Source organism: Oenanthe melanoleuca, chromosome 15 (assembly GCF_029582105.1).
Source record: "Oenanthe melanoleuca isolate GR-GAL-2019-014 chromosome 15, OMel1.0, whole genome shotgun sequence".
Taxonomy (NCBI): Eukaryota; Metazoa; Chordata; class Aves; order Passeriformes; family Muscicapidae; genus Oenanthe; species Oenanthe melanoleuca.
In genome coordinates this window covers 11,512,227-11,524,275 of record NC_079349.1, presented here as the reverse complement: position 1 = coordinate 11,524,275, position 12,049 = coordinate 11,512,227, and the positions used below count along the sequence as shown (strand labels likewise).

The 12,049-nt window shown below is 40.6% G+C and overlaps 1 protein-coding gene across 3 annotated transcripts in view; it reads left to right on the top strand.

Annotated features, from left to right (window-relative positions):
• The window catches only part of CABIN1 (calcineurin binding protein 1), a 107,166-nt gene that overhangs the window by 80,673 nt on the left and 14,444 nt on the right, over positions 1–12,049 (top strand). For all 3 annotated transcript variants that reach the window (XM_056504113.1, XM_056504114.1, XM_056504112.1), the window contains exons 33-35: positions 288–929; positions 1,385–1,459; positions 11,040–11,334. In XM_056504113.1, coding sequence (XP_056360088.1) covers positions 288–929; positions 1,385–1,459; positions 11,040–11,334 — 1,012 coding nt within the window. The remainder of the gene's footprint in view (positions 1–287; positions 930–1,384; positions 1,460–11,039; positions 11,335–12,049) is intronic.

Here is a 12,049-nt window from a genome sequence, read left to right as displayed (position 1 = left end):
GCATGGACTGAAATAGTGAGGGAAAATAAACATTGTGACTTCAGTTCAGCCTGAGCTGTTGGCACTTCTCTGTGGTGTTTTCACTTATTAAAATACTTCTAGTTGTAAGATCTGTGGCCTGGATTAATTAATATTGAGGAACAAAAAAGAATGAAGATAGAAACAATGCATTTTCTTTAGCAGAAGCAATAATGAAAGGTGCTCATCAATATTTGTGATAGTCACAGCTGTGCTGAAGTGCTCTCTGATTTCAATGGTAACAGAGAAGAATGATTTCTTTTATTAAGGTTTCAGAAGATCAGGGTTCCAAGACTTCTAGTCTTGCTTCAGGAAGGATGACAACAGACGTCTCCAATAAAACTAGTGCTGAAGAGGGCAAAGATGTCCTTCCCAAAAAGCCAGTTTTGTCAGATGGAGTAGCACACAGTACTGAAAATGGAGTGAAGGAGGTGACCCAGGGACAAATTCCCCATGCTATGGACATACTGGAGCAGGAGGACAGGAATGACAAGGAGATTAAAGAGCTCCCTGGGCCTGGTTCAGCTGAGCCTATGGATCTGGATGGCTGTTCCAATGACCCTGAGAAAATGGATTCTTCCTGCAAGCGCAGCGAGCCGGAGCGCCTGCAGCCCGGCAGGAGCTCCAGGGACAGAGCTCCAGAGAGCAGGACTCCTGAACTCTCCTTGGAAGAGCTCAGCATCAGCTCCAAGCACCAGCAGCAGGCAGCTAAAGGAACACTTCAAGCTGTACCTGCAGAAGAACCTGTGCAGAGGTCAAGCAGGAAGAGGAAATTACTTGAGGATGTGGAGTCTGGAAAAACACTTCTGCTCGATGCTTATCGGGTCTGGCAGCAAGGTCAGAAAGTTATGGCCTATGACCTGGGCAAAATTGAGAAGATCATGTCTGAAACATACATGCTGATTAAACAGGTATTGTATGATTAATTGTCATTTCTCTGTGTGGCCTCAGACATGGTCTTAGGATCTAACAGGATGTGCTAAATCAAGCAGTGTGAAATCAGCCCTATGTCTGTTTAAAACCTGGGGAGATAAACACCTCCCAAAGAGCCATTCTCTTGGCAAGGCCATTGCTGAGTATAGGGAGTAGGACCCTCCATGTTTTGAAACTGAATTTCTGAAATGAGTTAAGAGCTATAATACCAGTTAGGTGATGTTTGTTCAGCTAAATGTTAGTTTGAACTGAGAGAGCTGAGTGTTTATCTTTGGATATGTGCTCCTGAATAACTTAAGGTCAGCATTTTGCTGTAGAACTGCTGCTTCTCTCCCTTGCTCTCATGTTCTACATCCCCATTTCATCTCAATTTAATTAGATTTATAGATGAGCTAAGTAATTATGACTTCATTAGTTGTGATTCTTTGTTCAGGTGGATGAAGAAGCAGCACTTGAACAGGCAGTCAAGTTTTGCCAGGTGCACATGGGAGCATCAGCACAGAAACAGGTAAGCTCTGAAGCCTTTGAGTGCTGCTAACAAGCCTTTATGAGTCTGTACAGGCACATCTGTTGCTGAGTGTCTGCAGCATCTAGAAATACCCACTTTCCTTGTGTTGGTGTCATCTAAGTTGGGCTACATTAGCAGGAAGATCATCCCCTTTATTAGAGTCAGTGCTGCTGTTTATGTCAGGCTTGCAGGATAGTTTTCCTGCCCAAAAGCTGCTGGGGAAACCCCAAATGATCTTCAAACTGAACTATTTATGGCATACTATAATTTTCCTAATGTCCACATCACAGCCCAGCATTTCATGGATGGCAATTACTTCTCTCTGCTCCCTAAGGGCTCCACCCTCATCAGCTCTTGCTTTGCTGGCCTTGCACTCTGCTCCAGAGATACCAGACAGCTTTTCTTTAAGTGCTAAAAACAAACTGTTACTCACTTTGTTTTTAGCTTCCAGTTTCTGAGTTTACCCAGCAAACAATTAGAAGAGCTGTAAAGGGATCATTATTTATTAGTCCTTAAGTGAAGTCAAAGCCAAGAAGAAAACTGGAAGAATGATGTATTTGTTTGTATTCATTTTGCAGCCCTAATGTATTTACTGGATTTGTATTTTCCATAATTTTTGTTCAGTGCATCTTTTAGCAGAGTAATAGGAGAGGATGTAAGAGGAAAGGTAGGTTTTTCTTTATTAGGTTTTCATGGAAGTAACTTTCTCCAATTTGTGCCCCTCAGGAAGTCAGTAACATTGTTCCATTGAACTACAGAAATGAACAGAAATGTCAAGAGGTATTTAGTAGAAGTGTTGGCTTGCTTGTAGTCTGGTATTTCAGGTTTTAATTTTTTTTTTAATAAATAAATGTTAGCTCAGCATGGTAAGTCCTTTTCAGTTTATTTTGGGGAAAAAATAGACGTCATCACACTGTGATTTATGACTTTAAAAAGAATTTGCTAGAAAGCTTCTCTAAAAAGTAATGTTACTGTTGCTTTTTTGGATGTGTTCACCTTTTTAGAAAACACTCACCCAATTCTCCTTTATCAACCCAGTTCCTTGCTGGGCTTTCTTGAAGGTTCTGGGAATGTCACTGCTCTTCCAGTTCTTCCAGCAGAGTCACCAATTCTCAGGCATATGACAAAACGTGAGAGGGGTGAAAAACCACACAAACTAATCTTGAGAGCACACACAATAGGTGAGCTAGTATTTAACAGCACTGGAAGCAATAAGATTTCCTGTTAAATCACTTGAAATAAAACATAGCCCTTCACATGCTGCACTTGGAAGCTTTCCCTTCTAGGAAGCAGTCCCAGCTAACGAGGTTATTACATCCTGCAGTCTCATTTTCCTCTTGCTTCTAGCAGCATCTTGCAGGCTGTGTGAAGCTGCTACTACAGCACTGTGAATTAGTGTGGAGACACAGGAATAGCCACTCTTGTAGACATCTGTCTGTTTTCAGCAGACTGAATGCTGTTTTATTTAAAATTGGCAAGTATTTGCCTTTTGTAAGCAAATGATGTCATGCACAGAGCTGCCACAGCCAGGATAAATGCTTTGTTCCTGGATAGTTTGAGTGGGTTTGCAGAGCCTGTGGTTCTTCAGTCACTTAGCCCAAGAAATTGACAGGAAAAAAAAAAAGAAAGGCAAAAAAAGGCACAAAATCCACCTTTATGTGTGTCTTTCTCAGCTGGCTGTTGTATTTTAAAGCTACAGGCATTATATGGCATCTTTATGAAGACTTTCACTTGCTACTAAAATTAGGCATTACTTAAATTCTGGCTTTTCAGCTTTCTTCCAGACCAGTCAGAGTTTCTAACCTAAATATTTAACAGCTGTGTTCAGATCTGCTCCTCTGCCTCTCCAGGCACAAGCAGGAAACAATTGAGCACTCAGTGAGTGGAACTGGACCAAGTGGCTCCTTACACTTCTGTGAGCAGATCTCATCTTTTTAATGGCCTGGCAGTGCTCTGACCCTTTGCCTTGCTTGCAGAAATCCTCTCTAGTTGTTATGAGTGATGCACTGCTAACATGTTTCAAGCCAATGAGAGGCACATCACCTACCAAGTCAGCTCAAAACATGGGAAGTAGCTGGGAAAAGTTGGTTTCCAGCTTTGAAGGAGGCAGAAAAAGTCAGTGAAAAGTTCCAGTGCTCCTAGAGAACTGGAGAAATTGGAGTGTTTCCATTGGGAGATTCCCAATGTAATTGATATAAAATGGTGTTCTGTCTAAGTTGCTGGGACATTTCTTTCAGTATTCAATATTAATACCTTTTTTTAGTGATATATTCATCAGCTTCAGCACATTTTGGTTCACAGTTTAGAGGGGTGATGCAACATTTTAAAGTGTTGATATTAATGCTGTTGTGGAGAAAGGTATGGCCAAAAGTAATTCCTCCACTTTTTATCATTTTCCCTTTAAATCCTTAAGTGTGAATAAGACTTTTGATGTACTCCTATCAAATGTGGAAATCCAGTGGTGGTCACTGGGTCATTAGCAGCCAAGTAACTAAAGTTACACTGGAGATTAATTGACTTTCTTATCAAGCAGCATTTTGAAGGTTTCTTGTTCTTTTCTTTGATTTTTCTGTCTGAGAATGTTATCTATAGGATTTGCAGAGATCCTGAAAGCAGTCATCTATTGCTCTGAGTTATATTTTTAGTCTTGCCAACTGTGATTTTCATATGAAATTAATGGTCCCTGGAAATGGAATATGAAGGAGGCCTTGTTGAGGGAGGATGAAAGATTGAGGCAGACTAGTTTGGTTTTGAGGTAGCATTGAACTTAAATATGTGGTCCTGGGTACCAAGGAAGGGACATGTTGGCAGAAAGCAGTTGTAAGGATTCTAGATAATTAGAGAATTCTTAATAAGCTGCTCCACTGACTACCTAAAATTGCCCTTACTAAATTCTTCATTTAATGCTATTAAGGTCATATTGACATGGGAAAGTTATTACAGTACAAGCTGGGATGAAGCTTTGCATTGCCCAGAATATTCTATAAATGCATGTGGAGATACTTCAGTTAAAGAACCCATCTGTCTTCTTTTTTCCTGCAATCAGGAAAGGTATTTCTATTACTGTGGACTTAATACTGAATACCTTAATACTGAAATTGCACTTTTCACCAGTGTTGAAAGTCATGACAGTTAAAACTTGTAGTTGTGTGTTGAGATTTAATTTATCACTAATCCTGAACTGAATTTATATAAAACAAATACCTTTAAAACATTGTAAAAATCAACTTTGCACACAGGGCTGGATTTAATGTCTCTAAAAATACAAGAGTGTTCAGAGGCAAAGTTCCAAAATGCCAGGGAGTCTCTGGTCCTGTGTTGTGACCCCTGAGATTATGGGAGTCTGTGTAGAAACCCTGGTAACGGGTAGTGTTGGAGAGCTGAAATTTCTATTGGCTCTTCAAGGTAGACTATATCATCCAAATGTCATGAGAAGGGGCTATTTCAACTTTGCTGAGTTATTTAAGACTCACTGCTGCCTTAGCCAAAAAATCCTTGCTCTGGGACCAGCTCCATCCCTGAAGTGTCAGGGAGAGAAAGGAAATTTTTCAACTGCTCTTTCCTGCTCCATCTGCCAAGCCTTGAGCTCTGCCTGCCCAAATCTTCCCTTTCACCTTTTGCTTCACTCACCCCTTCCACAGTAACACCCCCATGGCCACCTTCTCCCCCTGGCTGATGCCAAACTCCTCATGCTTTCCTCATTTCCCTGCCTCAGCCTACAGTCAAAACACATCAGCAGATTTCTGTGTCAGGTCTAATTAAAACTGATGCTTCATGAAGCTACCACCAGAATCAAAACAATGAATTTTATTATAAACACAATCAGTTTATGCAAATGAGCCTTTCAGGCTCCTGGCAAGCTGCCAGGGTGATCCATGAGTTTATAAAGTTTTGCTGTTTATACTGTCATATAAAAGTGGTAGTTCCTAGGGAAGGTGCTGCTTGAGTGCTCTTCCTGCCCTTCTCTAGTTCCAAACCAGGTAACTGGGGACTTGTTTTCTCCTCCCACCAGTGGTTGCCTCTTCCCAGGCTGGTGATGAGAGGTCTGAATGCACAGCCTCGTGCTGAAGACTTTTCTGGGATCACTGGTGGGTTTATCTCTGAGGGCTGTGCTGAAAGCACACACACCAAGCTCAGATTGACTCTGGAGCCTGGCTCTGGTGGTGGGACAGTCCCTGTGTTGGACCTTACAGTGAATGTGATATTTCACTTGGAACAGGAAAACATTTTCTTCTGTGAGTGAAGCTAGAGGGCACTCCCATGGCTTTTTCCCCTTCTGCTGTGGAATGCAGTCAGCACTGCAGTGACATGGGCTCTCAGGCATTTTTCTTCCAGGAGAAAACTTGAGAGTGACTTGTTTGAACTGCCTTGGGTGTCTAGAGCGTTTTCTTCTCGAATTCTCACATAAAAAAACCCCCACAAAGCAACAAACCACCAAGCTGGTCTCTTCAGGAAGCAGCTAAAGGCACTTTGCTAGCAATGGGAGGAGATTAGGAGAATATTAAATAATTAGAAAATAATCATCTTCTACCTCATGTGTTTTCTCCCCCTTTTTGTTCCACCCACATGCTGCTAATTTTCATCTTTTCTTCCTGCACATCAAGACGTCAGAGACTGCTTACAGAAAAAGTTGTTTTTCCTGAGTTGTCTGTGTGCTTTATTAATGCAGCAAAGATGACAAGAAAGGAGGGGGAAGGAGGAGGTGGGGATGGGGGGTGACAAAAGGACGAGCTCTTTCATGGTCTCCTACCAAAGGGTGACCATTTTGTTCACTGTTGCATTTGCCAGTTGCCATGGCATCCCCCTCTCACTCTATCCTGGAGGTGTATTCTTGATATAATTAACAGCTCTCCTCCTTCTGTCTCCTGCAGAAAGCAATCATTAAGTGAACATGAAGGAAAGAGAAGTCACTTTTTATCTTTTACTTTGTATATTAATGTTTTTCATCCTGCTACCTGGTCTCTCTTGGTCCAATAATGATGTTTTTGTGTATGAAGTGTTGCTGCAGTCTGGCTGCCTATGTAGAGCAGGACATTAAGCCCCTGCATGCATTTGTGTTAATGGGGGATTTAGTTAAGCTGGAGTTCAATCATGTGTATATAAACCTTTGTTATTTTCTATATATAAAGTGGTCTTGGGAAATAAAAGGTTCTTCAGAATCTTGATCAAGGATATTGCTGGTATTTCTGATGCAGCTAGAAGAAAACTTCCAAATGAGATTTCTTTCAAATGCTGCTGTAGAGAGATTGAGTGGGGGGGAAAAATAATGGGTAGATATAATATAATTAAAACACAATACTGAGCAGAAGTTGGAGTGGTAATACTGTGGAATGTGGCCAGCATATTGTTCAGGAGTTGGTGTGACACTTCCAGGCTTTGTGGGGATGTGCTGGTGTCCTTCTGAAGAGGAACACCTTAGTGTGAGATGGGTTCTGTCTTCAGTCCCACTAGGGTGCTAAACTCAGCCCTGGGAGTAATTGGAAAAGGAAAAAAAAAAAAAAAAAAATCACAAGAAAATGTTATGTAACAGTTGCAGTTGCAGCATCTTTCATTAGGAAACTTTTCTTGGGAAAACTGTCACTTTCCCTTTCTTTGGAACATTTGGTTGGTAATTTTTCCCACAGCCACAGAGAGCTGAGCCCTCCCAAAAGCAGGAGGAGGAAGGTTGCTGTAGGATTTCTTTGTTTTTCAAAATGTGTTTTAGAAAAACAGTAAGTATGGTAAAACTAAACCCATGGTCACATTCTCTGGTTTATGACTTCACAGGCTACAAAGTAAAATTCTTCTCATGTTTTATCTCAATGCTGGATTTCTTTTATCTTAATGCTGGATTTCTTTTAGCTGCTGCTGAAATGCCTCACTGGGAAACTGTAGGGAGCTATTTTTTCCAGTAACATCTGTGAAAAAATTCTGCACTGTTGCTGTTAATTTTATTGGTGGAAGGCTGTCCCAGAGCTGGATTTCCAGCATTTTCCTTACTTGTTTTTACATCAGCTTTCAACACGGGAAGGGTTTGGCCATCACCTCTGTGAAGCTGAATGAACTCATTGAGGAGAATGCTGAAACAGTCAGGGTTCTAACAAATAAAGAGAATGATTTTGTGACCTAAGTCAGAAACAGTCACAATTCACACAGACATCCATCCTAATTATTCATTTAATTTTCAGCTTTATACATTCTACAAAATGAAAAACAGTTTTTGCTGCTTTCTAAAAAAGAGAAGTAAAATAGTGAGCTCTTTATGGAACCAGTGGATCACCCATGACACCTTATTTGGATATCAATAATAACCCTTAAATGTGTATTCTGTTCACTTTGATATAGTAGTCAATACAGAAGTAGTACTGCTTGCCTTTCAGTGCCTCTTTTTTTTTCACAAATCTAGGAGGAAGTCCAGTCTTGGCTAGAGGAACCTGTAGTTACAATGAGAGACAGGAAGAAGTCAGATAAGAGTTTTTATCTTAATTCAGTTATATTCCCATGTTGTGTAAGTAACACTAAATGTAAGAAAATATTTGTTTCTGCTTGGTGACTAAAGCCACTTTGTAACAGTGGTGGTAACAGAGTCACCCAGCATGGTGAGATGGATGGAGAGGGGAAAAGGAAAAGTTCTGAGTCAGAACTGAGTTTTGGCTTAGTACCACAGCAAAGTAAAAACTAAAAAATCATCTTCTGATGAGAAACCACATAAAACACTGGTAAAGGTTTGTCACTGCCTCTCAGTTTCCTACTGTCTGTCTGTGGAAAACAATCTTTATTGTGCCTTACTTGGTTCAGCAGTAGAGATAGGTAAACATAAAAGGTTTCTGTAAATCCTAGACTTGCAGTAGTGAGTTTTTCTGGGTTTTTTTCTCAGCTGGGTGTTACAAGGTCCTGTGTTTTGCTGGAGAGCTGCAGGATGGTGACATGTGGCCCCAGAAGTCCTGAGCAGTGCAGTTAGTGACAGTCCCTGAGCTGCCTTTTGTGAGTAGCATCACTTACTGATCAGAGGTGCTGGAATTCTTGCCCCTACACAAAACCCAAAATCTTTTAAAGAACATGTGCCTCACTGTGGTGTTTAGCTTTGGGCTTCCAGCTTTTGGATGGTCTTCAGTTCCTGAGTGCAGTAAAAATACACAAAGCAGGTTTAAATCCCTTTTCTTGAGGCTCTGTGAGTTGCAGAATGCACAGTAGCCAACAATGGGTTTTTTTAAAGCTTGGCTCTGATTTTAAAGAAAGCTTTCTCCTTTTCCTTCCACTCCCACCCCCTCTTTTGAGAAAACAAAGTCAATGTGAGATTTTTTTTATTTTCCTCCCAAAGTCTCTGTTTCATTGGGTTGAAGAGAACCTGTCTATTTACAGCAGCCTGAGACAACTCTTCACCAGGTCACATCTGGAAAGTTCCCTTTAAAGTATGAACACAATAATCTTTTGTTGCTTTCTTTTGTATAAGGCTGCACTTCTTGATTACACATTAGAATTTTTGGTCATGGTTTTCCTGAGTCAGAAACATCACATTAGTTTCAGCTTTATTCTTTTTTTTGTAAATAAAATGCTTCAATTCTCTGGAAAAAGAGCTGGGATAGTTCATCCTGATGAGGAGAAAAAAAATGAAGGATAAAGTTATGGAATTGTGGCCTTCAGCAGAAAGGAAGGACAGACAAGAGGCACCATTTAAAGCTGCAGCAAGAGAAATTTGGATGAAGTGATTGGAAACAAATGTTCACTGGGAAGGTGGTAAAACACTAGAAAGGGACCTGGAGAGGCTGAATCTCCTTCCCTGGCAGTATTTGAGCTGGGCTGGCCCTGGGCCCCCAGAAACTGATGGAACTGGGAAGTCAGCTCTGCTTTGAGCAGGGAGTTGGACTAGAGACCTCCAGAGGTCCCTTCAGCAGCAATTAGTCCATAAAAATTTATTCTCTAATAATTTTTCATCTGAATACCATCCAAATACAGCTGAGTTACTTTCCAAATGTCCTCTTTCTGGCTCTGCAAATAGCTGTGCATTTTTGTAGAAATCCAGTTTGAGGTGCAGATCCATTTTTAACATTATGTAGGTAAGTAGTACCTGCATGTGTTTCTCTGGAAAAAAACCTGGATACAATACAAGCACAGAAATGTCAGGTTCTACATCATCCATTCTGCAAGTTAATGAAGTGCATGGGTGTGAAGGGCTTTCCCTTTAAATCACAGCTGAAAACATTTCCTCAAGTGATCTCACTTCTGGCTTAAGGTTTTCTTCTGCACTTTCATTTCCCTCAGGTTTGTGTGATCCCATTTGTGTGAGACCTTTAGTTTTGGAACTGATGCTTTAAGTATCAGAAACTTGCTGCTTTCAGAGGCAAAATTGACCTTTTTTTGATCCAGTGTGGTAATTGTTGTGAATATAACTACTGTATTTTAATTAATTTTTTTTGTGTACACATATTATCTGGCAGATTTTAATTGTATGCTTTTTAGAGCTTAATTAATCAAGTTCAGGAACTTCAAAAATACATTCTGCCAATTATTTTTTTTTTTTTAATGTACTTGTGCGCTCTCTACCTTTGAATTTTAAGTATGCATTTTCTCCACCTGAAAGTTCCTCTGCTCCCTCAGTGAAATCCTACTGACTTTTCTGGCTTTGTAATAAATCTTTGGTTATCTAGGACATTAGGGTCCAATTTGATTTTACATTTGACAGCTGAACCCTGTTTCTGTTTCAGACATTCATACTCTTATCACTAAATGAGGGGTTTTTTGTCTTGGTACAGGTGTGAGACAAACAATTAAACATCTGAGAATTCTATCTAACTGCATCTTTTATGGTCCAATAAATCTCCATTAAATGAAGACTCTAAAGAGTGTAAAATAAATGCTTTCTGTGGCCTCACAAGCAAGAATACTTTATTTGATTACTGATAAGAGTTACAGAGAAGATATTCATTTTATGATACTTTCATTCCCTTCTTTGGTGAATTTATGTCCCACTTCTACCTTCTGTCTGTATTATAAATGACACTGCATTAAATTTTTAACACTGGCTTTGGAGAAGAGTGTTGGTGCCTCTCTTACTTGTGCACAGGCAGCAGATCTTCCTGAGCCTGTTTCTACTGGACCTTGGTGTTACTCAGTTCTGCAGCTGTCAGGAATTTATTATTTGGAGTTACACTGATCTCTTATTTCACCAGTGAATACATTTTTCTATTTTCTCCATTTCTTCTCACATCATTCACTAAGAATTATTTCTTGTGATAATTTGCAAAATCTCTTAAAGCAGTGCAGATCTGTTTGTTCAGGTCAAGCACTTGTCAACATATTTTTAAATGAAAGAAATATGTTTCTGTTTGCAGGAGATTGTAACTCATGCTTAATTACAGAGTTAAGGAAAGTATGTTATGTTGTGAGGGATGTGTTAAATTAAACTTTATAAATGTGAATAAGTGTTCAAGTGCTAGTTTGATAAATGGACCATAAAGAACAGAAAAATAATCCATAAAGGAGAAAAGATTTCTCTGGTATAGTGATTGAGTCCCTGTTATGTTATATTAAAGAGAGTGTTTTCTGTCTCAGAGTTGTGCCTTGCAGACATTTTCTCACTGCTGCCCCTTTCTGTGTGCAGGCAGCAGGAGAAGCACCCACAACCCCAAAGCACACCAAGGACACCCGAGAGAGCTTCTTCCCTGTAGCACCAGCCACCCTGCATCCCACCCCAGGGAATCCAGACACTGTGACTCCTGAGAACCTCCTGAGACTGAACGATCTGCACTCCAAATCCAAGCCAGCCTCCTCCTCTTCATCCTCCTCCTCCTCGGCGTCGTCGGTGCCGCCCCCGCAGGAGCCGCCCCGGGGCCAGGGCACAGAGGCTGCCCCCAGCCTGGGGGATGCTGCCCCCAGCGTGGGGGATGCTGCTCGTGGTGAGTCTCAGCCAGGAGAGCCCTCTGGCCCCTCTAACAGTTTCCACATGGTGAATTCATTAGTGCCTGACTTCTGCTGCTGTCCCGTTTTCTGACGCTGCACCGCGTCCCAAAGGCTGCACAGATTTTTGTCTTGGTCATGAAGTGGGTGCATGTGCATAATCCATACTTAGTTTAATTTGTAGGGTAGATTAAAAGAGTGACCACTCTGACTTTCATGTGAAATCATAAAATAGCAGCCTGAAAATAGTCATCTCTTTTAGAGAGTTGAAGTCCGTAGCAGGATTAAAATTAAAATTATTTTGTTTTCTTCAATGAGTTGAGGATCCAGTTCTTTAATGCTTTAAAAGATTTAAAGTATTTTTAAATGATTATAATTAAAATAAACTGCTGAGCAGCCTGCATCTGTCTTAGAAGTGCTTGATTGACATAATTAGCTGCACAGCTCTCACTGTCCAGCATATGTGAGTGTGGAGATAACACTGATGACCAAGTTTCTACATGGTCTAGGAAGTCAGCTTATCATCACTGTTACATTTCACATTTCAAAAAAGAAGCATCTGACAGGACCAGAATGTTGGAATGTGTTATTTATAGCCCTGGTGTGGTTATGTGCCAGGTTAGAGCACAGGAAAGGATTGAAGGAACCAAACAAATGTTATTTATTCTATAGCATGATTGTGTGATTTGTTTATGACTGTATTATGTAATTGGT